The 27715-nt window shown below is 38.9% G+C and overlaps 1 protein-coding gene across 1 annotated transcript in view; it reads right to left on the bottom strand.

The window, feature by feature from the left end:
- The window catches only part of LOC131943353 (uncharacterized), a 32696-nt gene extending 28590 nt beyond the window's left edge, over positions 1-4106 (bottom strand). The window contains exons 1-2 of the mRNA XM_059303428.1: positions 3817-4106; positions 1322-1859 (exon numbers count right to left, since the gene is read on the bottom strand). Coding sequence (XP_059159411.1) covers positions 1322-1855 — 534 coding nt within the window. The 5' untranslated portion in view covers positions 1856-1859; positions 3817-4106. The remainder of the gene's footprint in view (positions 1-1321; positions 1860-3816) is intronic.
- Positions 4107-27715: the final 23609 nt, after the last annotated feature.

Raw genomic sequence — 27715 nt, 5'->3', positions numbered from 1 at the left:
TATACCCACCAACATGGTGGTGGTGTCTGCACTATACCCACCAATATGGTGGTGGTGTCTGCACTATACCCACCAACATGGTGGTGTCTGCACTATACCCACCAACATGGTGGTGTCTGCACTATACCCACCAACATGGTGGTGGTGTCTGCACTATACCCACCAACATGGTGGTGTCTACACTATACACACCAACATGGTGGTGTCTACACTATACCCACCAACATGGTGGTGTCTGCACTATACCCACCAACATGGTGGTGTCTACACTATACACACCAACATGGTGGTGTCTACACTATACCCACCAACATGATGGTGTCTGCACTATACCCACTAACATGGTGGTGGTGTCTGCTCTATACCCACCAACATGGTGGTGTCTGCACTATACCCACCAACATGGTGGTGTCTGCTCTATACCCACCAACATAGTGGTGGTGGTGGTGTCTGCTCTATACCCACCAACATGGTGGTGTCTGCACTATACCCACCAACATGGTGGTGGTGTCTACACTATACCCACCAACATGGTGGTGGTGTCTGCACTATACCCACCAACATGGTGGTGGTGTCTGCACTATACCCACCAACATGGTGGTGGTGTCTGCACTATACCCACCAACATGGTGGTGGTGTCTGCACTATACCCACCAACATGGTGGTGTCTGCACTATACCCACCAACATGGTGGTGTCTGCACTATACCCACCAACATGGTGGTGTCTGCACTATACCCACCAACATGGTGGTGGTGTCTGCACTATACCTGCCAACAATAACCTCCAATATCTTGCATTGCAAATATCGATCTCATGATTGAGCAGCCAATTAAACTTTCAAACTGTAACCCCGACGAACATCAATTATCTTGCCTACCCACCAATTTCACTGAATTTAGAGCTATTTTAGTACAAGAAAAAAGTGCTAACAATTACAATCTGTGTATCTCGATAGATATTATACACAATATAGCTATTTTCTAAATCGAGCCTGAAATTGATCGAAATTATGTCTTAATTTATTTTATGTCAAAAGTACTAACTAATCTTGACGCTATCATTTTCTTAAACATGGTTTATATAAACGAAAGTAACAAACCATGACACATTTTGCTTTCCATTTGGCTCAATGTTATTTGAATCGAACCCACCATTTCTCTGTTATAATTACATGGCCTGTTTTATTTGAAACGGGCAACTAATTTCCTGTATCAAACAACTCGAACACCAACTTCATAAAATGTCAAACGACAATTGAACTTGTCAAACAATTACGCTTGAAGCGTTCATATATTTCCCTAATGTCAAGAGCAACTTACCCTGACCGCGCCACAGTAAGCTATTCCTTTGTTACCTCCCCCTTCAAAGACAATGTTTTCGAATGGATAAGCGTACAACCTAGGGTCCACACTTCTAGCTTTCTTATCTTCCTCATTGAAAATAGAAAAGAAATTCTCTCTCCTACTGAGCCGGATATACTTAGCTCTACGTCCCTTTTTCCCTTTTCGATTTTCCACGGGGTTTTGTTCGCTGGTTGTATCAAGAGATTTGTTCGACTCGTCATTTTGTGCACCTATTGTGGAGATTTGATTTAGTGTGCACGCACTCTCCAGCGGGTTAGATCGATCTTCGATCCATCGTTCAGCCTCCCCGGATTCGATATCCAAATTATCCAAGCTGTCTTGGGAGGTAGACATGGCATCGATGGATTCTTCCATGACGTCACTGTCGTCGGTGTCGCTCTCCACATGGCTGTGAAAATATTTTTCCTGCGCCTGCTTGATGAGGAGCAGTGAAGGGTTTTGGCTCTCGGTGGTTTCCTTCTTGCGTCTCCTGCACAGTCGGTTGCCCATGGTGCTGGGGGAGAAAGTTCGAGAAGAAACGGTGGTTATGTCGAACTTAGGGAAGTAATATCTGTCTGGTTCATTCAAGCGTGCCCGTGACGTCACAGTGTATACAGGGAGGGGCACCTATTTAAGGCGTGAAAGGGACTAGGGTTCTAGATGGTTCTAGATGGTTCTATGTGTGATTGCTGTGCTATGGGGTGGGGGGGGTGTAGAGCTCCTTCCCATACCTTTCCCAGGAAGCCCCTGTTGATTTTATTTATGACTTTGTTGGTGTTGTATTTTTTATGTAGTGGTGACAAGTATAGACAAGTATACAGACAGCAACAGTAGAAAGTATAGACACGTATACAGACAGCAACAATAGAAAGTATAGACACGTATACATACAGGAACAATAGAAAGTATAGACACGTATACAGACAGCAACAGTAGAAAGTATAGACAAGTATACAGACAGCAATAGTAGAAAGTATAGACACGTATACAGACAGCAACAGTAGAAAGTATAGACAAGTATACAGACAGCAACAGTAGAAAGTATAGACAAGTATACAGAAAGTATCAGTATGCAGGAAGTACCCTTAAAAAGTATAGACAAGCATAAGACAGAACCTGCAACCAGCAGAGACCAGCATACAGACTTCTACTACTAGCAAACATGCACTTCTGCACTTCTAACTTATGTCTGCATTTGAAACTTTTCACGAAGGTTTGTTACAACAACGAAGTGTAAAACGATTTCCCCATCCCACCCTAAAAAAATACCCAGTACATTAAGTTTTTAACCCAGAGATTTTTAATTATTTAAACTTGAAATGGGTGTCACTCGGTGTTCTTTGATGAAAACACGTAACAAATCATTAAAGCTGGTTTTTTTTTCAACCTTTTATTTTTGTTTTTTTTCCAGGAACTATATTTTTAGCACGGTCAATCTTTGTCCGGGTCCTATGTAATGTGGGACTGTCCGGGTCCTATGTAATGTGGGACTGTTCGGGTCCTAGATAATGTTGGAATGTCCTAGGTAGTGTGTGATTATTGCAGGATATTGCTCTTAGATAAACACATATCATATGCTACTTAGGCAAGAAGGCGTGGAGGGGGGGGGGGGCGGTGATTTTTTAATGACATTTTTAGGGTCTTATCAATGTACCAACATTACTTATACTTTTAGGGTCTTATAAAAGTACCAAAATTATTATACGTTTAGGGTCTGGGTTAGACTAACGATTAAGTCAGTTAATGTTTAGGGTTATGAAAAGAGATGTCCAGCAGCTTAATGCAATATACTTGTCTATATAATGTTCTAAGTTCAAATGTTTGTTTGAATACATGGGCTATAAAGGCTTCAGTCATCTTTACTGAGGGAATATATTGATACACGAAGTTTCAAGAGGGTGGTTTATCATTAATCTAATCTGTTTTTTGGGCTAGGGGTGGTTTATTATTAATCTAATCTGTCATTTGGACTAGGGGTGGTTTATCATTAATCTAATCTGTTTTTTGGGCTAGGGGTGGTTTATCATTAATCTAATCTGTTTTTTGGGCTAGGGGTGGTTTATCATTAATCTAATCTGTTTTTTTTTTGGACTAGGGGTGGTTTATCATTAATCTAATCTGTCATTTCGGCAAGGGGTGGTTTATCATTAATTAGCCTGTCATTTGGACTAGGGGTGGTTTGTCATCAATCTAACATGTAATTTCGGCTAGAGAGGTTATCATCATACTAGCCTGTCATTTGTTAAAGTGTCAAAATGTGCATAAACCAACACAATTAATGCATACATGTATAATAAATAGAGGTACGTGTATATTTAAGATTTATGCCTATATATATATATATATATATATATATATATATATATATATATATATATATATATATATATATATATATATATATAACACCTATGTGTGTACGTTTATCTATAATTGGAACAGGTGACATTAACTTATCTACTGTAGCTTACCTTCACTTGAGTCAGATGTTGAGCCCAAACATTTTTAGCTCGCAACTTAATCCGTGTCTACCCACTACACCACACAGCTGTGCTCTCTATGTCTTTCTGTCTATCTGTATGTCTGTCTGTCTGTCACCGGGTACGCGTGCACACTACACCACGACAGACACGCATGAATGTGCACCGGTCTCTGCAGTGTAGTGCAGTTAGATTGTTGGTAGAGCATGACACAATTTCTACACTGCAGCACACCCGGCCAGCACATCAGCTACACACCTGGCACAACACACGAGATGTTTTCATTCCCACACCTTTATTTAGGCCAAGTTAGACAGATTCAGCTGGTATAAAAATTTGGGACGAGATGTTCGGTTTGTTGAGATAAAGTATGATTCGTTGTGTTACTAAGGCGTGTAGTGAATATCAGTAGAGTTGTCTTACTTAGGTAGATTTGTACACAAATATGTGGGGTTAGCTCCCATTTGATCTATTTATAGTTGTTTTGTATCGGTTTCATTGCTTTGTTATATTTTTGACTAATGCCGGTTAGTGTGGGAATGTGTGGGGGTGTTTGCGTGTCTGTGGTTTGTTTCACTGAATGGTAGGTGTGATGTTTGTATTACCTTGGGTGGGTGTTTATGTGTGGCTATGTTTATATGAGAATTGAGAATTGGTATGTTTATACGAGAATGTTGGGTATGTATGTGAGAACTTGTGGGTATGTTTATATGAGAATGTATGGGTATGTTTATATAAAATATGTCAGTATGTTTATATGAGAATTGTTATGTTTATATGAGAATGTGTGGGTATGTTTATATAAAATGTGTGGGGGGGGGGGTTTATATGAGAATGTGTATGTTTAAATAAAATGTGTCAGTATGTTTATATGAGAATGTATATGTTTATATAAAATGTATCAGTATGCTTATACGTTTATATGAGAATGTGTGGGTATTTTTATATAAAATGTGTGGGGGTGTTTGTATCTGATTGTGTTAACGTGTGATTATAAACAATGTATTTTAATAAAATAATAATCTTCTTGTTCTTCGTTCTAAAAATTGCAATTATTGAACGACACTTCCCCATTAAAATTAAGCATTTTAGTCTCAATAGTTTTTCACCATATGGCCCGTTAACTCCGCCTTTGCTTGCTATTGTTTTATGCTTTGCGTTCATAACCTTTGTCCACCCAGAACAATCTACAAGGCAACAATTGTTTGACTCATGAGATTTCTCTTATGCTGGGTTTTAATATTAAACTAAACTAATTATGTTTTCTGCACCAGAGTGCAAGACATGGCAGCCACCATTTGAGCAGGTCACGGCGATGACCGGCGAATGAAGTCCAACACTAATTACTGCACTTACCTGTCCGTGTATATGTTGCTTGCAACTGCCGATAGTCCTTATCATAGCAAGACTAATTGTCTCATACATTTCTGGTTTTTCTAATTTTATAAGACGTGGGTTGTAGATTACGTTGCTGATTGAGGCGTGTACATGAATTCACGCCAAATCAGGATTCTCACTGACCCACAGACTAATTATTTAAACGATCTGCAGCCTCCTCCAAAGATAATCAGACGCCCCTACACCCCACTAGACAAAACACACAGACGCCCATACACACCCAGGCTAAACACGCAGACGCCCCTGCAACCCCCACCCCAAGACGAAGCATTCACACGCTCCTACACCCACAGACTAAACGTTCAGACGCCCCTAACCGCCCCCCCCCAACCAAACACCAGACGCCCCTAACCGCCCACCCCAAACTAAACATCAGACGCCCCTGCACCCACTCCCCCCAGACTAAACACTCAGACGCCCCTAAACCCCCTCCCCCCAGACTAAACACTCAGACGCCCCTAAACCCCCTCCCCCAGACTAAACACTCAGACGCCCCTACACCCCCTCCCCCAAGACTAAACACTCAGACGCCCTTAAACCCACCAATAAAAAATAAGACGCCCCTACACCCCCTCCCTCCAGACTAAACACACAGACGCCCCTACACTACCTCGCACCAGTCTAAACACTCAGACACCTTACACCCCCCAGACTAAACACTCAGACCCCCCTACACCCCCTCCCCCCAGACTAAACAGCCCCCCTCCCTACAACTGAACAGAACCCTGTCAGCTAGTGAGACCGCTTTATTTTTATTCCAGCCAGCGCGCGAGTAACTCTGACCTTTGCTGTGACGTCACCTTACTTAACCACCCTAACCCCTGGCAAGGGTTACATGAGATATCTGACCCCCCCCCCCCCTCGCCCTTCCCTTTCATTCCTAGCGTGTGACGTCAATTACTTTTGTTACTCATCACAAGCACTAAAGCGTAAACCTAACATACCTAACACAACATTAATTTACATAAATAAAAGATAAACTCATCTGAAACATAATCACATTGAACATAAAATACAAAAAAAAACCTCAAAATAAATAAACAAAGCTGAACACATACAACTTAAAAACCATTTAAATCTACATTTTAATCTACGCTTTAAATCTACATCAAAGACATAAACCAATATAAAATATAAAGCATTTAAAACCTAAACAGAACTTAAACCTTAACTCAAATAAAACCTTAACACCAGACCTTTAACCTTAACTCATATAAAAGCTAAATAGACCTTAAACCTTTACACATATAAAACAGAGTCTAAGCCTTAACACTTATAAAACCTAAACAAACCTTAAACCTTAAGTCATATAAAACTAAACCGACATTAAACCTTAACACAAATAGAACCTAAACAGACATCTAACCATTCCCCATAGAAAACCTTCACCAAGCCATAAACCTAACCACATCTACCAATGATTAAAAAATCAATACGTTTTATGATAGAAAAAAATCAATACATTGTTTCGCACGTTTGAAAAGACGCCTTAAATTTCAGCCTGATGGTTGTAATAAGATTAGGTCTAAAGCTGTTGACAAAACTGGGCCTAAGTCTAAGTTGAGCGCAAGTTGCGAGAATATTCCAAGATGGCTTGTCGTTCTTGAAACCAAAAAAAAAATCACCTGGAAAATGAGCGCTAATGATAAGTGTTTCAAGAAAATAATTTTATAATAGTGTTCACACGAATTTTTTGATAATGAAACGCAGAATCTTAACGAGTTGTATATCCGTAACGTAGCGTGCTTATAACAATTTCTTCATGGGCGGTCAATCTGCGTACCCCCCCCCCCCTCCTTGATCCGCCCCATCGTTTGGTTAAGCCTTGGTGGGATGGAGCAGAAAATAAACAGCCGACAACCAAATGACGACGGCAAAGATACCTTTTGTAACCTAATCATTGGGAGGTTTGGCTAGAGCGCCAATACAAGCAAACTACATAGAGACGCTTCATACCGGCACGGTGATGGGGGAGAAGGGGGTCTTTATTGAGATACATTGATGGGGTAACAGGGTGGGTCTTTGATGGGGTTAAAGGGGGGGGGGGGAGGGTCTTTATTAAGATACATTGATGGGTAACAGGGAGGGTCTTTATTGAGGTAGGTTGATGGGTAAAGGGGGTGTTTATTAAGATACATTGATGGGGTATTGGGGGGGGGGTCATTCAGGTTAATTGATTGTGTAAGATACATTGATAGGGTAACAAGGGGTCTTTATTGAGGCAGGTTGATGGGGTAACAGGGGTAAAGAGGGTCTTTATTCAGGCAGATTGAGCGAAAACGGGGTCTTTTTGGGCTGGTTGATGGGATTAGTGAAGGGGGGGGGGGTCTTTATTTAGGCAGTTTGATGGGGTAACATCGGTCTTTCCTCAGGCATTTTTTTAGAAACGGGTGTTATAAGTCTTGATTCAAGTATCTTGATGGGGTGTTATAAGTCTTGATTCAAGTATGTTGATGGGGTGTTATAAGTCTTGATTCAAGTATGTTGATGGGGTGTTATAAGTCTTGATTCCGACAGACTGGTGAAGTAGCAGATGTGGGTTGTGTGGAAATGTGCAAGCCCACTCGCTCTTGTGCACCTATTTGTGCGTCAGTGTGGTTGTGCTGGGTTGTGCGTAGTTGGACGAGTTCGTGTGGGTTCGTGTGGTTATCTTGACTTGTGCGTGGATGAGATTGTCTGCCAAAGTGTAGTTGTGCGTAGTTGTGCGTAGTTGTGCGAGCGTGGATGAGATTGTCTGCCAAAGTGTAGTTGTGCGTAGTTGTGCGAGTTCGTGTGGGTTCGTGTGGTTATCTTGACTTGTGCGTGGATGAGATTGTCTGCCAAAGTGTGGTTGTGCTCCCACAGAATGTGGGTAATGAATCGAGAGAGAAGGCGTCCAACTATGAAAAGCCACAAGATGAAGGACGCCATTGTTTAGAATCGTGCATACACCCCTCTAGACCAGGGGAAATCACTCATCTCTTTTAAAGAGAGACGACCGCTGCGTAAAACTCTAAGACGACACAAGATTGGGCCTTTCGTTGGATCATTTTTCAACTTTTTCTTTTAAGATGAAGATTTTATTAAATACAAGACCGTATTAGATTTTTTTAAAGGACAAAAAAAAAAAAAGACAGCCTTAAAGTTCTTACCCTAAGAGTGATTCATAATACTTGGGTTGCTACTTTGATGGTGTAGGAATACAAACTGAATTATATATAGATTTCTAATCATGGGTCGTCTATAAATGACGTCATACTCGTAGGGAGAGAGGGGGAGGGGGGTCTGTAATTTTGTGACGATATGTGATGAGGGAAATATGGGTTCAGATAGTGTGACGTCACATTTTTTTTTCATTTTAAAAAAGAAATGTTTGTAACTTAATTTTAGCCGTTATTTCACATTTTGAAAACTGTTTTAGTACATTGAATAAGAAATTGATTAAAATACGTTATGTTTACCGAGCTCAGAAAATATTTTAGAAAAAAATATCGATGTTTACAAAAATACAACTGCAATTTTGAGGGAGATGGGGTTGTTGGTTTGTAGGCTGGTTTGACGTCATATTAGGGGGGGGGGTGTCTAGCTTTATGTGACAATACTTGATGGCTTGGAGACCTTATAAAGTTATTACAGAAATTCATTATAAAATAACATGAAGCAAAAGGTAAGTTTTGGACTAGCTGAAGAAATAAATAAATAAATATTAGCAGCATGATAATTAAAATCCATTATTGCAGCATTTGTTTCTGTTCGCCTACCATTTTATAATTATATTCAGACAAATTAACACACTATAAATATCAAACTAACACATTTTTACATAATACACTAACACAGTTTGCGGTAATACACTAAACAGTTAAACACAACACACTAGTATAGTTTGCCATAATACACGAATACAGGTTCACATAAAAACATACGAATGTAGTTTCACACAGAAGACAAAGGTGTTGGCGAGCAACTTTCTCTGTACTTGTAATGATAAGTTGATGTTTTTTTTTACATTTCAGATCTCAATATCTATGAAATTAATGAATTAAAGCTGTAGTATTAATGTTGTGTGTATAATTCTTGTTTAATTTAATCTTATTTAAGCATCAACCAAACAAATACCTGTGGGGGAGTAAAAAATCCGACATACATCCTTTAAATAAATGTATTTGTTTATTTGTAAAATGGCCTCAATGCATTTACCTTTTCATCGTGGTATGGCACCGGAGAATGCTGAGCACGTCCTACAAGACTGCTGCTTGTACAACCAGGCGAGGTCTAAACTCTGGTCCCAATACCCCCCCCCCCCCCACACACACACACACTCAATGAAAAACTGTATTGGGTGCCCGAAGATCCGGAGTCCACAGTCCAGTTCATCCACAAAGTTGGGCTCGTCTGAATCCTCCGACGTAAATATAATTTAGAACGAAGAAGAAAAAGATTTACCTGTTCATGATTTCCGTGTTGTTCACGAGACTTCAGTCTTGTGTTACCAACTTGACCAGCCCGTATGTTGCCAGGTTTTTGGACTCCCCTGTGCGTGAGATAGCCAGTGGTCAGTGCGCCAGATTTGAACCCAACTATTGATTCAGTTCAACCAGCTTCACAACTAGCCGAAGTTCCCATGAACAACCCCCCCCCCACCCACTCTCTTCCCATTTAGCAGGTGTAGTGTTGGTCCTATCAATTTAAAAATTACTTTTCATTAAAAACCCGTTAATTTTGTCGAAATTTAAACACGATACAAAAATAAATACATTTAAAATGACATCACAAGGGCAGACGACTAGGTATTGAATGTGTTGGCAGCAGGCCAGCCAGATCCGCCCAAATTCGCCTTAATGAGATCTGCTAGAGATCTGGCACTGGCCTATCTGCTATCACGTCCACGGCGCGCAGACGCGATGAAGCGTTTTACCTGAGACAGGGTCTTCTATGGGCAGGATTAATTGGGTTACTCGCTCTCCGAGTAGCAAGTTGTCTCTGGGGAGTTTATTGCAGAGGCCTTAGCTATTCGGAGATCTTGGGCGGTTCTAGGGAGTGCAGGGGGTGCGTTGCCCCGTAAAAGATGGAATAATTAAAACCAAACTGGGTTTATAAGAGTTAACCGACGTACTTGTCGCTCGTTGCTGCGATCTAAAAAGAAATAACAACATGTAAACAAACATGCAAACAAACATGGAAACAAACATCTTATCGAATGCCCAATGGAATGGCCGTAAATAATTTAGTTAGAAAAACGGTTATCCATTTTTATTTTTGTTTTATTAGTTTTGAATTAATTTTTATCATTTTTTTTTTGGTCGACAAAAATTTACCTCTTGGTCGTCCGTTGTATTGATTTCTTCTATCAAGGAAATCTTATTTGAAAAGTTAGAGCATTGGTAGAGCATTATAGGAATAATAAATACATGTATCGTTAGAGCTATAGCCGAAACATAAAAATGTGATACAACGCAGAAAACTTTTGAATCAGCAGCTTTAGTTGTGTCTAATGTCTGATTAGACCCCATGTTTGTTTTGAAGACAACTATTTCCAGAAATGTTGAACTATAAAGCATTGCTTCTCCCTTTGCTTAATTAAATGTGTGTTTACACATTCAAATATCTATTTATGTTTTATTACCATCTTTAAACTGAATCAAGTTTATCCAATCAGTATAACCACCAAATCTTTATCAACAAAACTAATTATCTTTAGTTCTTCACAAATCTTTGAAGATTCTGATCTCTCAGTCTCGAACAAAATGTGACAGACAGAGAGAGAAGTCCTCACATGGACTTTTATATATTGAATTGATTTTTCATTTCAATGTATTAATTATTAATTGCTAAAGTGTTACAAAGCACTTACAGTTATGAAAGTAAATTATGTATGCAGGCCACTGAATAAGTGTTGGCTCACTATCTGAGTTTTACATGCTCTGTTTTGTGCAATAACTGTCAGTAGATGGTGGCCCAAAATAAATGATTTTATTTCCATGGTTTAGCTGTAGCACACTTGGTACAGCTGCAGCCCCTAGATGGCCCTTATGTAGTTAACATATTCCCCAAGATGACCCTCATGTAGTTAACATTTGCCCCTAGATGACCCTTAACATTTGCCCCTAGATGACCCTCAACATTTGCCCCTAGCTGACCCTCATGTAGTTAACATTTGCCCCTAGCTGACCCTCATATATTAACATTTGCCCCTAGATGACCCTCAACATTTTCCCCAGCTGACCCTCATGTAGTTAACATTTTCCCCAGCTGACCCTCAAGTAGTTAACATTTTCCCCTAGATGACCCTCATGTAGTTAACATTTGCCCCTAGATGACCCTCATGTAGTTAACATTTGCCCCTAGATGACCCTCATGTAGTTAACATTTGCCCCTAGCTGACCCTCATATATTAACATTTTCCCCTAGATGACCCTCAAGTAGTTAACATTTGCCCCTAGCTGACCCTCATATATTAACATTTTCCCCTAGATGACCCTCATCTCTCGACTCCACTTAATCCAATCCTTACACCCCAGATTCACGTAACCTGTGCCCGTGTTAAGGCCGAATTTTCCACGTCATGCTAGACACAACGTCAAGACGTCAAGACGATGAGAATCTTTTGACGTATTTATTTCCATCCCAGATAGCCAGTTTAAAGTAAAGACCCCTCCCCTGCCCCATCTCGTTTAAATCAAGGTTATCATGAATCTTAGAGCCACGGAGAGGCGTTGGGCGCATCTATAGCCGCTAGACAGTGCGGCTAGGGTGTGTGTGTGGGGGGGGGGTTGAGTATTGTCGCATTTATCACTGATATTCAATCTACGGCTCAAGGAATGAATAGGCATCAGGGCAATAACTTAGCTGTGTTCTTATACACGGCCCTAACACTGCGCTCAGTGCTGTTATTATTGACATGGACATTACACCGACACTTGAACCAACATATTAGGTGCATGTTTCAGCTTTTTCCTGATACATTACATTTACATTGCAAATGTACCTGAATGCACTCCATATGTAGTTCTTAATACATAATAATACATTCTAATGGTATTTATGGGTACATCATTATTCGCTATTTGTACTTCGGGTGCATCTTATTACCTTTATTATATTGTCTGTGAATTATCATAATTGCACGAGATGCCCCGAGTCTATGAACTTACTCACGGGTCATTAACACCTGCCATTTACCCCTATCAATCAATAGCCCCCCCCCCCCCTATTAATTACCCTCTCACTCCCCCGTGAATATTATCCCGTCACGAGCATGTATATTATACATTTACATCCAAAGTAAGATTAAATCGTATTTCGTGCTTACCCTAGCCCCAGCCCTAGCCCCAGCCCCAGCCCCAGCCCCAGCCCCAGCCCCAGCCCCAGCCCCAGCCCTAGCCCCAGCCCCAGCCCCAGCCCCAGCCCTAGCCCTAGCCCTAGCCCTAGCCCTAGCCCCAGCCCTAGCCCTAGCCCTAGCCCTAGCCCTAGCCCTAGCCCTAGCCCTAGCCCTAGCCCTAGCCCCAGCCCTAGCCCTAGCCCTAGCCCCAGCCCCAGCCCCAGCCCTAGCCCTAGCCCTAGCCCTAGCCCCAGCCCTAGCCCCAGCCCTAGCCCTAGCCCTAGCCCTAGCCCTAGCCCTAGCTCTAGCCCCAGCCCCAGCCCCAGCCCCAGCCCCAGCCCTAGCCCTAGCCCTAGCCCTAGCCCTAGCCCTAGCCCCAGCCCTAGCCCTAGCCCTAGCCCTAGCCCTAGCCCTAGCCCTAGCCCTAGCCCTAGCCCTAGCCCTAGCCCTAGCTCTAGCTCTAGCCTTTACTCAATCACTCAGTGTCTATCGAACATGAAAACACATGTTGCCGCATTTACACAACTAGAAACCTTTTAAATGGCTGGTGAAGATGGAGGGGGTGGGGTGTGGGTGGGGATGGGAGGGGGAGGCACAAGACGATATAAAATAACTTGTACGCTAATTAGCCCCACACCTGCAGTGAAAATGTATATACGTCATTACGACATTACAAAGTTAGGCTTTAAAACACACGTTTTATTTTTTTAAGCCGAGTAAAAGCCAAGACGCCAGCAAAAGCAAACCTCACGATAACAAAACAAATAAACATGCACTAACAAAATTTCGGCTGGTTTCGACACGTACATAGTTTTTTTCTGGGCCGAGGTAGATTGTATTCTGTAACAAAAAAAGTATCGAATTTATGCAGAAGGAAAATATATTGGGGAAAGGCCAAATTAGAAGAAACGGAAATGCCAGCAATAGCCAGGGTTGTATGAGAAACGTACATGAAAAATGTAAAGAGATTTTCCCCGGCTAGACAATGTTGTTGAAGGCATGAGATCGAATCCATGGATGTTGTAGGAGGTGTAAGGTCAGATCCATGGATGTTGTGGGAGGTATGAGATCACATCCATGGATATTGTGGGCATGAGGTCAGATCCAGTTTGAATTCTCGGGGAGATGAGGCTCGTTAGCTGGGGACAGCCACTCTTCTAAAAGAGACAACTCCAAAATCAAACAACTGCTGCCTTGTAGTTTGTTCTTGGTTGGACAAAGGCTATGGAAGCAAATACAAAAAGAAAAGCAGGCTGAAATCGGAGTCAATGGCCTCAATGGCGCATAACCAGTTGACACGTATACTTAATTGTTTTGGAGGGGATCCCTTACAACACTAAAATTAAGAACGAAGAAGAAGAAAGAATAGATCCATGGATGTTGTGGGCATGAGGTCAGATCTATGGATGTTGTAGGGGGTTTGAGATCTTTAGGACATTTTACAGGTAAAAGTGAATATCATTAAGACAAGATACCAGTTACAAGTAAAATAAAAAATCTCAAGTAACTGGTCCAAAAATTATGAATAGTTTCATTAACTACAAAGATACAAGCTATGGTAAATAGCAGAAGTACATTAAAGAAGCCAAAATTAATAAAATAAGTCAAAAGATGCAACTATAGCGAATACAGGTAAATGATACAACTATAGTGAACTTCTTCATTAAATGATACAAACAAATGTCAAGATACTAATTCTGATCTAAATGGAAAGATAATACGGTATCAGAATAAAGCTGAATTGTTAGTCGATGATTGAGCACTGATTCTATGTAGAACATGCAGAACCATAATGGTTTAATTAGTGGTAGGTTTAGGGTTAATGTTATTGAATGTACGGGGTATGGGTTGGTTAGTGTACCACGAAAAATTAAACCAGCTTTACGAACATCTATGTTTGTATTCTATTTCATCCTAACTTAACTATGCTTGAGGTAGACTAGTAGAAGAAAATACCTATGAATACGACGATATGAACAACGTCATGAAAATAAGTACAACTAACATTCACAAATCTAAGGATCTTTGTTTCGTTTTTTTTCATTCACAATTTTTGTAACAGTTTTTATGTGGCCAGAGCTAGAGCTTGCTGGGAGGTCTTTTATTACATGTAATCATCATACATTTAATGATTAGTATAAAAACAGGTATCGATTGAGGAAATAAGAGAAAATTGAAGTCGGGAAGTCTGTGCTAATTGTAAGGGATTGTTGAGGCCTTTGGAACTAGGTCTGTACATGGCCAAGTGTATACGGCCATCATAACAATATATGTACGTGGCCAACACAATTATATGTATGTAATTATATGAATGAGGCAAATTGTACATGGTCATCACAACATTGTATGTACATGGCCAAGTGCATGTAGCTATCACAACAATATATGTACATGGGCAAGTCTTGTATGGCCATCACAACGATATATGTACGTGGGCAACACAAAATTATATGTACGTGGCAAATTGTATATGGCCATCACGGCAATGTATGTACATGGCCAAGTCTTGTATGGCCATCACAATAATATATTTACGTGGTCAAATGTATATGGCCATCACAACAATATTTGTAATAGGACAAGTGAATATGGCCACCAAGACAATACTTGTACTTGGCCAAGTCTTGGTTGGCCATTAGAACTGTACCAGGTCTAATCTTATGTGGCCATTACAATATTATCTGTAAATGCCAATTTTGTAAGTTGTATGGCCTCCGGATCATTATCTCAACATGGCCAAGTCTAACGGGGCCACCCACTAACTGTACATGGCCAAGTCTGATGGGGCCATCTATTTGTGTGGCCATCAGAATGACCTGCTCTCCCAATCAGCACCGCCGCACCTTTTAAAAACCCCGTCGCCATGGCAACCAACCAGTAGAGAACAAACACAAACCACTACTGCTGGCCCGTGTTCCAGGGAGAAAGACCAACATATCACGTGACAAGGTGCGATCAAAACTCTAGGTCTAGAGGTAAAGAGCTAACTCCAGGTGTAGAGGTAAAGAGCTAACTCCAGGTGTAGAGGTAAAGAGCTAACTCCAGGTGTAGAGGTAAAGAGCTAACTCCAGGTGTAGAGGTAAAGAGCTAACTCCAGGTGTAGAGGTAAAGAGCTAACTCCAGGTGTAGAGGTAAAGAGCTAACTCCAGGTGTAGAGGTAAAGAGCTAACTCCAGGTGTAGAGGTAAAGAGCTAACTCCAGGTGTAGAGGTAAAGAGCTAACTCCAGGTGTAGAGGTAAAGAACTAACTCTAGGTCTAGAGGTAAAGAACTGAAAATATTTTCAACATAAAAAATGCTCCAAATTTCAGGGAACAAATGTTCAATATTCAAAACTAAAATACAATTCATTTGAAAAGATCACATTTTTGCAATTTTTTGTTCATTTGAACATCCTAAAATGTATAACATTGTAGTGAAAGCGAATAATGTGGTAAAAAGAATTGTAGACGCCCAAATAGTTGCTCCGGGAGTCGAATGAGAAAACAGATGATCGAGTGGCGATACAGGGGCCAATACATTCCATGTGCCCGGGCACGTAATGAACTCACTCGAGAGGTCTAGTCAAGTGGCCAGGGTACGTGGGCATTCATACAACGTAGCGGTGGCCAAAATACGTGGACATTCATACAGTTTGATGGCCAAAATACGTGGGCATTCATACAGTTTGATGGCCAAAATACGTGGGCATTCATACAATGTAGCGGTGGCCAAAATACGTGGACATTCATACAACCTAGTGGTGGCCAAAATACATGGACATTCATACAGTTTGGTGGCCAAATACGTGGACATTCATACAGTTTGATGGCCAAAATACGTGGACATTCATACAGTTTGGTGGCCAAAATATGTGGACATTCATACAGTTTGGTGGCCAAAATATGTGGACATTCATACAACCTAGTGATGGCCAAATACGTGGACATTCATACAGTTTGCTGGCCAAAATACGTGGACATTCATACAGTTTGGTGGCCAAAATATGTGGACATTCATACAGTTTGGTGGCCAAAATACGTGGACATTCATACAACCTAGTGGTGGCCAAAATACGTGGACATTCATACAGTTTGGTGGTGGAAAATATAAGTGGACATTCAGTTTGGTGGTGGCCAAAATAAGTGGACATTCATACAGTTTGGTGGTGGCCAAAATAAGTGGACATTCATACAGTTTGGTGGTGGCCAAAATACGTGGACATTCAGTTTGGTGGTGGCCAAAATAAGTGGACATTCATACAGTTTGGTGGTGGCCAAAATACGTGGACATTCAGTTTGGTGGTGGCCAAAATAAGTGGACATTCATACAGTTTGTTGGTGGCGAAAATAAGTGGAGATTCATACAGTTTGGTGGTGGTCAAAATACGTGGACATTCAGTTTGGTGGCTAAAATACGTGGACATTCATAATTTTTCAAAAGTTTCGGAAATTTGATATTTGAGCAATTGTTTTTTGGACAAACTGGAAAAAGACTTTTGGAAACTGACATTCTTTTAAATTCCAAACTAAACTAATATAACTTCGAAAAATAAAGTGTCACAAACATACGGACACACACTCTAAAGACAGAATCTTCACACACATACATACAGACAAAGACATACATACACACACACTAAAAGACCTAACATTCCAATAAATAAAGACACACAGACTGAATCTTCACACATACATTCATACATACACAACCTGAAAGGCTATACCTTAGTGGACACACAAAGACCAAATCGCCCCATAACACAGACCACCGCTTCACATAAACCATCAGAGCTACTCAACACGAACACAACCCGTATCTAAGCTCGCACGAACACAACCTCAAACTCTAAGCTCACACAAACACAACCTCAAACTCTAAGCTCACACAAACACAACCCTACACTCTAAGCTCACACAAATACAACCTCAAACTCTAAGCTCACACAAACACAACCCCAAACTCTAAGCTCACACAAACACAGCCCTTAGCTCTAAGCTCACACAAACACAACCCGTATCTAAGCTCACACGAACACAAACTCTTAGCTCACACGAACACAACCCCAAACTCTAAGCTCAAGCAAACACAACCCTTAACTTTAAGCTCACACGAACACAACCCTTAACTTTAAGCTCACTCGAACACAGCCCTTAACTCTAAGCTCACACGAACACAAACTCTTAGCTCACACGAACACAACCCCAAACTCTAAGCTCAAGCAAACACAACCCTTAACTTTAAGCTCACACGAACACAACCCTTAACTTTAAGCTCACACGAACACAACCCTTAACTCTAAGCTCACACGAACACAGCTCAGATGAGCTCACCCAGGAATAAATTAACGCTCCACCTTAAATAACCCCGACACACTTTTGGCGAGCTGACTCCCGGAAGTGGCCATAAATCGCCACCTTGGCCATCGCCGTGTCTCGCGTGGTCTGGGCCGTCTAGACACGTGTCAGAGCCAGCATCTAGATCTGGGCCGGGTGACTCTGGCTCTATAAAATACATCAAGCACCCTCGCAAGTCAAGCTATAAACACTCGCGTACAAATGGGAGCTGAAGAGAAAAATGACTTCCTGTGTAACTCGCCATAAACTCGACCATTTAACTCCCAACACACAAGAAATATATCACTGGGTTGGAGATTTCAAAATAAAACCCCTTACGTAATGGGATAATTTATAAGGGGTAGAGATTATAAAAACAACTTACCCTTACTTCACTACGCTTCATTATAAACAAAAACTAGATATTTGTAAGAATTCAGGCGTCGTTGGGTGCCGTACAATAGGCGAGGTGTCGGTTCTAGCATGAACGGTTTCCGTTATAAATACACTCCCCCATTTACGGGTGGGCAGACATTGAGATTTCTATAAATAATAAATTATAAATAAATAATAAATATATATAAATATATATATATATATATAAATATATATATATATATATAAATATATATATATATATATATAAATATATATATATATATGTATATATATATATATATATATATATATATATATATATATATATATATATATATATATATATATATATATATATATGATTTACAAACTTATTCCAATTTGAATACACTCTGCCCTCAGCTGTGTACAAAGAGAGCAATATAATAGTAGCAGCCATAAAGTGCTGAAAGTGCTGAATGAATGAAGGGAGTTAACAAGATAGTCCACGGAGATGAGCTGAAAATACCGGGCCCTGATTTGAAAGATTTTCTGAATTAAAACAAATTGATTTTCCGTCACGGGTGATAGCGCCCGCGCTAGTGAGTCTGATGTTTCTATGATGAAGTCGATGCTGGTCAAGCCGATGGTTTAAAGCAGCACCATTCTATCATTGGAGTTTGTGTAGCAGCACCAAGAACTCGCGAGATTTCCAAATGACGAGTTCATTCACGAGATTTCCAAATGATGAGTTCATTCACGAGATTTCCAAATGATGAGTTCGTTGACGAGATTTCCAAATGATGAGTTCGTTGACGATATTTCCAAATGATGAGTTCGTTGACGAGATTTCCAAATGATGAGTTCGTTGACGATATTTCCAAATGATGAGTTCGTTGACGAGATTTCCAAATGATGAGTTCGTTGACGATATTTCCAAATGATGAGTTCGTTGACGAGATTTCCAAATGTTGAGTTCGTTGACGAGATTTCCAAATGATGAGTTCATTGACGAGATTTCATAATAGTAATCTCGTTCACAAGATTTTCAAATGATGAGTTCGTTGACGAGATTTCCAAATTTTCGCACACGAGATTTAAAAACATTAATTTCGTGCCAAATGTTTTCCAAATGATGAGTTTGTTTCTGAGAATATCTATTGACCAGTTAGTTTACAAGACCTCGTCAGGATCAGCTAGCTTGCAAAATTTTCTAATACACGGTTCGTTAAAACATTTGATATTCTAGAAACGATAGGGAAGATTTAAAATTTTAAGTTTACATGTATTACCCTGATATCTTAAAATATAGATACCCATTGTTAATGGTTCACTATGTATACAACAGAAATTGAGGTGCTATATTTAAACATGGAATAGTTTATTGAGCAAAACTAATGCTGGCCATAGCGACATGGTTTCATGTACTTCAGGAAAAAAAAAAGTCACATCAAAATAAGTCACGGGAAAAAAAAGAAAAGTCACAGGAAAAAAGTCAGAAAAATATTTAAAGAAATATTTTGATTTAATTGTTGACAATTGTAAAATTTTGGATTTTTATTGTCGCGGGTTGCTTATTTTATTTGTTAGCATATTTATAAAATTTAAAAGCATTATGGTTTATAACAATAATAAGTAAAAATACAATAATATAATTTACAATGACTTTTTTCAATAAAAGTTTTCTTTTGAGACTTTTTTTCTGTGACTTTTTTCCAAGCCAAAAACTGATTTTTTAACTGTGCTTTTTCGTTCCTGTCTCACTTTGTCGAGTATCTACAGGTCAGATGTAATTACCCAGCAAATTATCAATTACATTAATAATATTCTGGCTGCGGGCTGAATGTGAGCAAGGTTTATGTGATGGAACACAAAAGTTTCCATCTCTCCTTAGATGAAGTATTGCAGCCCGGGGACACGCTCATACTCCGCCCCCCACCCCCCCCCCCCCCCTCTCTCGACCTGAGTTCTGTTATTAATTTTAATTTTTTATGTCTAAGCGTAATTAGCTCCAACACCAACATACCTTCCCAATTACATCAATCGATTGAGCACAGAATATAAAAAAAAATAAACAAACATTTACACAGTGCATGTTTAAAAGTGACACTGTAATTAAATTAAATGAATCTAATTAAAATTATGTCAGCTTTTTTTTATTTCATGAAGGCCATTTGAGAATTTCGCCAAATCCGTTTCGGTAAAGTAGTTGAATAGAGTATTTCTTCTCTACCAAGAAACTAAGGCTGCAGTGTTTGTATACACAACATATCTATTCTCCAAAAAATCAATTCTTGCTAGCTGATTTCTCTCCTCCAGACGAGCTTTAGCTAACCCATCTAGCCATAAACTCTAGCTAGCTTTCTGTTCTTCGGCCACAAACTCTACCTTAATGACTCCTCTAACCAGTAAATCTAACTTGCTGACTCCAGCCACAAACTCTAGCGTCATGACTCCTCTAACCAGTAACTCTAACTTGCTGACTCCAGCCACAAACTCTAGCGTCATGACTCCTCTAACCAGTAACTCTAACTTGCTGACTCCAGCCACAAACTCTAGCTTAATGACGCCTCTATCCAGTAAATCTAACTTGCTGACTCCAGCCACAAACTCTAATGACTCCTCCAACCAATAACTCTAGCCTGCTGACTCCTCTTCTTCAGTCGTTAATTCTTATTCCTCCAGCTATCACCGTTTTGTAGCTTTAGTCGTTCCTGACATCAAAACTGTTGCTCTACATTACTCTATTAAATCCGTGTACGTAACATTGTCATTACGTCCATTAAATCCGTGTACGTAACATTGTCATTACGTCCATTAAATCCGTGAACGTAACATTGTCATTACGTCCATTAAATCCGTGTATGTAACATTGTCATTACGTCCATTAAATCCGTGTATGTAACATTGTCATTACGTCCATTAAATCCGTGTACGCAACATTGTCATTACGTCCATTAAATCCGTGTATGTAACATTGTCATTACGTCCATTAAATCCGTGTACGCAACATTGTCATTACGTCCATTAAATCCGTGTATGTAACATTGTCATTACGTCCATTAAATCCGTGTATGTAACATTGTCATTACGTCCATTAAATCCGTGTATGTAACATTGTCATTACGTCCATTAAATCCGTGTATGTAACATTGTCATTACGTCCATTAAATCCGTGTATGTAACATTGTCATTACGTCCATTAAATCCGTGTACGTAGCGTTGTCGAGGCGTCCATTACGGCTTCCATGCACTTGTTTTGTTTGGGTAGTTGATTAGATCTCGTCTGGTCATGTCCTCATCCCCCCCCCCCCCCCCCACCCCCCCCCCCCCCCAGCAAACAACGATCTATTATACTCGTCCCCCGACACGTTTGACACATTTTGTGGGTGGGAATGACGCGCGCCCAGCCGTATCCTGGTAAACTTTTGATACGTCCGTTGTGTTTGTCTGTGAGTGACTCCACGTGGACTCTTTTGATGACTCGAGTACAGCTGCCATTGATGCTATAGGTTGGAGTCAAATGTGAGCATTAAGCTCATTTACAACTTCTGTAAAAAAATGTAACTGAAACGTATTTAGGGAACATACTTATGGCAAGGATCTATCCACATAAAGTCTAGTTCTATAACCCTAGGCCTAGACAGATGTATGAGGTGGCTCATTGATGGCCTTAGCCCCCCCCCCACCCCAGTCATTTGTTTATTTCTAATTTTTTATAAAATTGTATATTCTGTTGTTAATAAATTAATATAAATGTGTATAGCTATGCGAAATTCCCGGAATAATATGGAGCACCCAAGAAATATATAAGCCTTTTTATATCTATCCACTTCTTCCCAACCCCCACCCCTCCACCCCCGACGCAAAAGGGAGATCTACTTATGCATTTGATGTAAAACAAAATTTAATTTTTTTAAAAATAATCTATAAGTATAAGGGATAAGATAGAAGAGTATTTACAAATGAAAATAACTCTGTCGTTGTTTGATCCATACAAATAAAACAAAATGAGAAAGCGAGCCAAATAGCCTAGACCAGGGGTCGGCAACCTTTTGAAGCGGAAGAGCCAAAAGTTACAATTTTCAAAATTTCCCTGGTTTTAAAGAGCCACTAACATTTTTTTTTAATTTTTTTTTATTAAGATTATTAGTATTTGTTCAAGGAGCTGGAGAGCCGCATCTTGATATCAAAAGAGCCGCATGCGGCTCGCGAGCCGCAGGTTGCCGACCCCTGGCCTAGACTTAAACACCCAAGGTTTTATGGGGTAGGATCAGTTCAGCCGTAAGTAGTGCTGGGTCGGGGGACAATTCTCACCTTGTCTACACATAGCGGTTTAGACTGCGATAGAATGACAATTTATAACCTTAGCCTCTAGTGATGGCATTGTGACAATTTATAACATTAACCTTTAGTGATAGCATTGTGACAATTTATACATTAGCTTTTAGTGATAGCATTGTGACAATTTATAACATTAGCCTATAGCGATAGCATTGTGGCAATTTATAACATTAGCTTCTAGTGATAGCATTGTGGCAATTTATATCATTAGCCTCTAGAAATAGCATTGTGACAATTTATAACTTTAGCCTCTAGTGATAGCATTGTGACAATTTATGACCTTAACCTCTAGTGATAGCATTGTGACAATTTATATTAGCCTCTAGTGATAGCATTGTGACAATTTATAGCATTAGCTTTTAGTGATAGCATTGTGACAATTTATAACATTAACCTCTAGTGATAGCATTGTGACAATTTATAACCTTAACCTCTAGTGATAGCATTGTGACAATTTATAACCTTAGCCTCTAGTGATAGCATTGTGACAATTTATAACATTAGCCTCTAGTGATAGTATTGTGACAATTTATAACATTAGCTTCTAGTGATAGCATTGTGACAATTTATAACCTTAGCTTTTAGTGATAGCATTGTGACAATTTATAACCTTAGCCTCTAGTGATAGCATTGTGACAATTTATAACCTTTGCCTCTAGTGATAGCATTGTGACAATTTATAACATTAGCCTCTAGTGATAGCATTGTGACAATTTATAACATTAGCCTCTAGTGATAGCATTGTGACAATTTATAACATTAGCTTCTAGTGATAGCATTGTGGCAATTTATAACATTAGTCTCTAGTGATAGCATTGTGACAATTTATAACATTAGCCTCTAATGATAGCATTGTGACAATTTATAAATTAAGCCTCTAGTGAAAGCATTGTGACAATTAATAACACTAGCCTCTAGTGATAGCATTGTGACAATTTATAACATTAGCTTTTAATGATAGCATTGTGACAATTTATAACCTTAGCTTTTAATGATAGCATTGTGACAATTTATAACATTAGCTTCTAGTGATAGCTTTGTGACAATTTATAACTTTAGCTTCTAGTGATAGCATTGTGGCAATTTATAACATTAGCCTCTAGTGGTAGCATTTTCAGAGTTTATAACATTAGCCTCTAGTGATAGCATTGTGACAATTTATAACATTAGCCCTAGTGATAGCATTGTGACAATTTATAACCTTAGCCTCTAGTGATAGCATTGTGACAATTTATAACATTAACCTCTAGTGATAGCATTGTGACAATTTATAACATTAGCCTCTAGTTATAGCATTGTGACAATTTATAACATTAGCCTCTAGTGATAGCATTGTGACAATTTATAACATTAACCTCTAGTGATAGCATTGTGACAATTTATAACCTTAGCCTCTAGTTATAGCATTGTGACAATTTATAACTTTAGCCTCTAGTGATAGCATTGTGACAATTTATAACATTAGCTTCTAGTGATAGCATTGTGACAATTTATAACATTAACCTCTAGTGATAGCATTGTGACAATTTATAACATTAGCCTCTAGTTATAGCATTGTGACAATTTATAACATTAGCCTCTAGTGATAGCATTGTGACAATTTATAACCTTAGCCTCTAGTTATAGCATTGTGACAATTTATAACATTAACCTCTAGTGATAGCATTGTGACAATTTATAACCTTAGCCTCTAGTTATAGCATTGTGACAATTTATAACTTTAGCCTCTAGTGATAGCATTGTGACAATTTATAACATTAGCTTCTAGTGATAGCATTGTGACAATTTATAACATTACACTCTAGTGATAGCATTGTGATAATTTATAACATTAGCTTCTAGTGATAGCATTGTGACAATTTATAACATTAGCTTCTAGTGATAGCATTGTGACAATTTATAACAATAGCCTCTAGTGATAGCATTGTGACAATTTATAACATTACACTCTAGTGATAGCATTGTGACAATTTATAACATTAGCCTCTAATGATAGCATTGTGAGAATTTATAACCTTAGCCTCCAGTGATAGCATTGTGACAATTTATAACCTTAACCTCTAGTGATAGCATTGTGGCAATTTATATCATTAGTCTCTAGTGATAGCATTGTGACAATTTATAACATTAGCTTCTAGTGATAGCATTGTGACAATTTATAACATTACACTCTAGTGATAGCATTGTGATAATTTATAACATTAGCCTCTAGTGATAGCATTGTGACAATTTATAACATTACACTCTAGTGATAGCATTGTGACATTTTATAACCTTAACTTCTAGTGATAGCATTGTGACAATTTATAACATTAGCTTCTAGTGATAGCATTGTGACAATTTATAACCTTAACCTCTAGTGATAGCATTGTGACAATTTATAAACTTAACCTCTAGTGATAGCATTGTGACAATTTATAAAATTAGCCTCTAGTGATAGCATTGTGACAATTTATAACATTAGCTTCTAGTGATAGCATTGTGACAATTTATAACCTTAACCTCTAGTGATAGCATTGTGACAATTTATAAAATTAGCCTCTAGTGATAGCATTGTGACAATTTATAACAATAGCCTCTAGTGATAGCATTGTGACAATTTATAACATTAGCTTCTAGTGATAGCATTGTGACAATTTATAACCTTAGCCTCTAGTGATAGCATTGTGGCAATTTATATCATTAGCCTCTAGTGATAGCATTGTGACAATTTATAACATTAAACTCTAGTGATAGCATTGTGACAATTTATAACATTAGTCTCTAGTGATAGCATTGTGACAATTTATAACATTAGCCTCTAATGATAGCATTGTGACAATTTATAAACTTAGCCTCTAGTGATAGCATTGTGACAATTTATAACAATAGCCTCCAGTGATAGCGTTGTGACAATTTATAACATTAGCTTCTAGTGATAGCATTGTGACAATTTATAACAATAGCCTCTAGTGGTAGCATTTTCAGAATTTATAACATTAGCTTCTAGTGATAGCATTGTGACAATTTATAACATTAGTCTCTAGTGATGGCATTGTGACAATTTATAACCTTAACCTCTAGTGATAGCATTGTGGCAATTTATAACATTAGCCTCTAGTGATAGCATTGTGACAATTTATAACATTAGCTTTTAATGATAGCATTGTGACAATTTATAACCTTAGCTTTTAATGATAGCATTGTGACAATTTATAACATTAGCCTCTAGTGATAGCATTGTGACAATTTATAACAATAGCCTCTAGAAATAGCATTGTGACAATTTATAACATTAGCCTCTAGTTATAGCATTGTGACAATTTATAACATTAGCCTCTAGTGATAGCATTGTGACAATTTATAACTTTAGCCTCTAGTGATAGCATTGTGACAATTTATAACATTAGCCTCTAGTGATAGCATTGTGACAATTTATAACATTAGCCTCTAGTGATAGCATTGTGACAATTTATAACATTAGCCTCTAGTGATAGTATTGTGACAATTTATAACATTAGCCTCCAGCGATAGCATTGTGACAATTTATAACATTAGCCTCTAGTGATAGCATTGTGACAATTTATAACATTAGCCTCTAATGATAGCATTGTGACAATTTATAAAATTAGCCTCTAGTGATAGCATTGTGACAATTTATAACATTAGCCTCTAATGATAGCATTGTGACAATTTATAACATTAGCCTCTAGTGATAGCATTGTGACAATTTATAACATTAGCCTCTAGTGGTAGCATTGTGACAATTTATAGCATTAGCTTTTAGTGAAAGCATTGTGACAATTTATAACATTAGTCTCTAGTGATAGCATTGGTTGTGTCCTCCAATTCAGAAGCCATAGCTCTTGCAGTAGTCGATGTGATTCTGTAAGGGACACAACAGCTTGTAAGTCATAGGTTTTATAATCAGCACTTCTTGTAAGTCATAGGTTTTATAATCAGCACTTCTTGTAAGTCATAGGTTTTATAATCAGCACTTCTTGTAAGTCATAGGTTTTATAATCAGCACTTCTTGTAAGTCATAGGTTTTATAATCAGCACTTCTTGTAAGTCATAGGTTTTTATAATTTTTCAGTGCATGTAAGTCATAGTTTTTATAATCCTCCAAGTTAGTCATAGATTTTATAATCAGCATTGCATTTTTTCAAGTGTTATAATCACTAATACAAACGTGTGGCGGTCGTGGTGCCACGCCATACAACAACCTTTTACCAAACAACAGCAGCCTTGGTGTGGTGAGTGCTAGATGGAACACCGTGAGTCGCAACCCTGTCCAGTATCTAGTGCTGTGCTTCAGTTAGCACAACACGTAGTGCTGTGTTACACTCTTCACAATGTCTTGTGCTGTCTTCAACACCTTTTCGCGTGGTTTCAATGACATCTGTATACAGGGTGATAGTGTGGTAGGCATTATGCCCAGGCGCCTTTACTTTCCATAACATGAGTAAGGTACCCATCAGAGCTGGGTGGACTCAAAGAGGTTTTACAGACCCAAAGGCCGGACTGCTAACCCAGAACACAGTACACAGTACATGCTTTATACACAGTGTACAATTCCTTACAGAGTACAAATGTACACGACTGTCCATCTCTAGAGGTAAGCAGACAACACTACCGGTCAGCACCCACACAGATGTCCACTACATTATTTCGACATGTTGCCTATATGAACTACAAACTTTTTTCTTTCCTTGTCATACGCTGTAAAAAAAAATCTTTTAAAATCTGACCGAATTTATAAAGCAAAAAAAGCAATTGAATATTTGATTAAAAAACGTGTCATGGTGTATGAAATAGTTTTTTTTTTTTTAAATAAATCAAACAGGCTCTTAGTTATAATCGATTTTCTAAACTATTCACTATTCATATATGTTTCAGAAAGGAAAACATAACTCTGTTTACTTTGTTTAGTACACTAACCCAATGTCCTACCCGAGACATAAATTCTATTCACAACTCACTCGCACTTGCGTTCATTTCAAGAAAACCAATCATCTTCATTGTTTATTACCCAAACCTTAACCATAACCCTGTATCTAACCTCAAATCTAATGTTCAGACTAATAAATTGTGTTGGGTTTTTTTTCTCTCGCGATCGCCCGAATGTCCGCGTGTTAACTTTATCTGAATCTAGAAAGGCTGGGTGGCCACAGTTCAGTGCTCGAGTGCTAGCCCCTC

This window comes from Physella acuta, unplaced genomic scaffold, assembly GCF_028476545.2.
Source record: "Physella acuta isolate Inbredline_101_S28 unplaced genomic scaffold, ASM2847654v3 ptg000453l, whole genome shotgun sequence".
In the NCBI taxonomy this organism is placed as follows: Eukaryota; Metazoa; Mollusca; class Gastropoda; family Physidae; genus Physella; species Physella acuta.
This window is presented reverse-complemented; position numbering and strand designations above follow the sequence as displayed.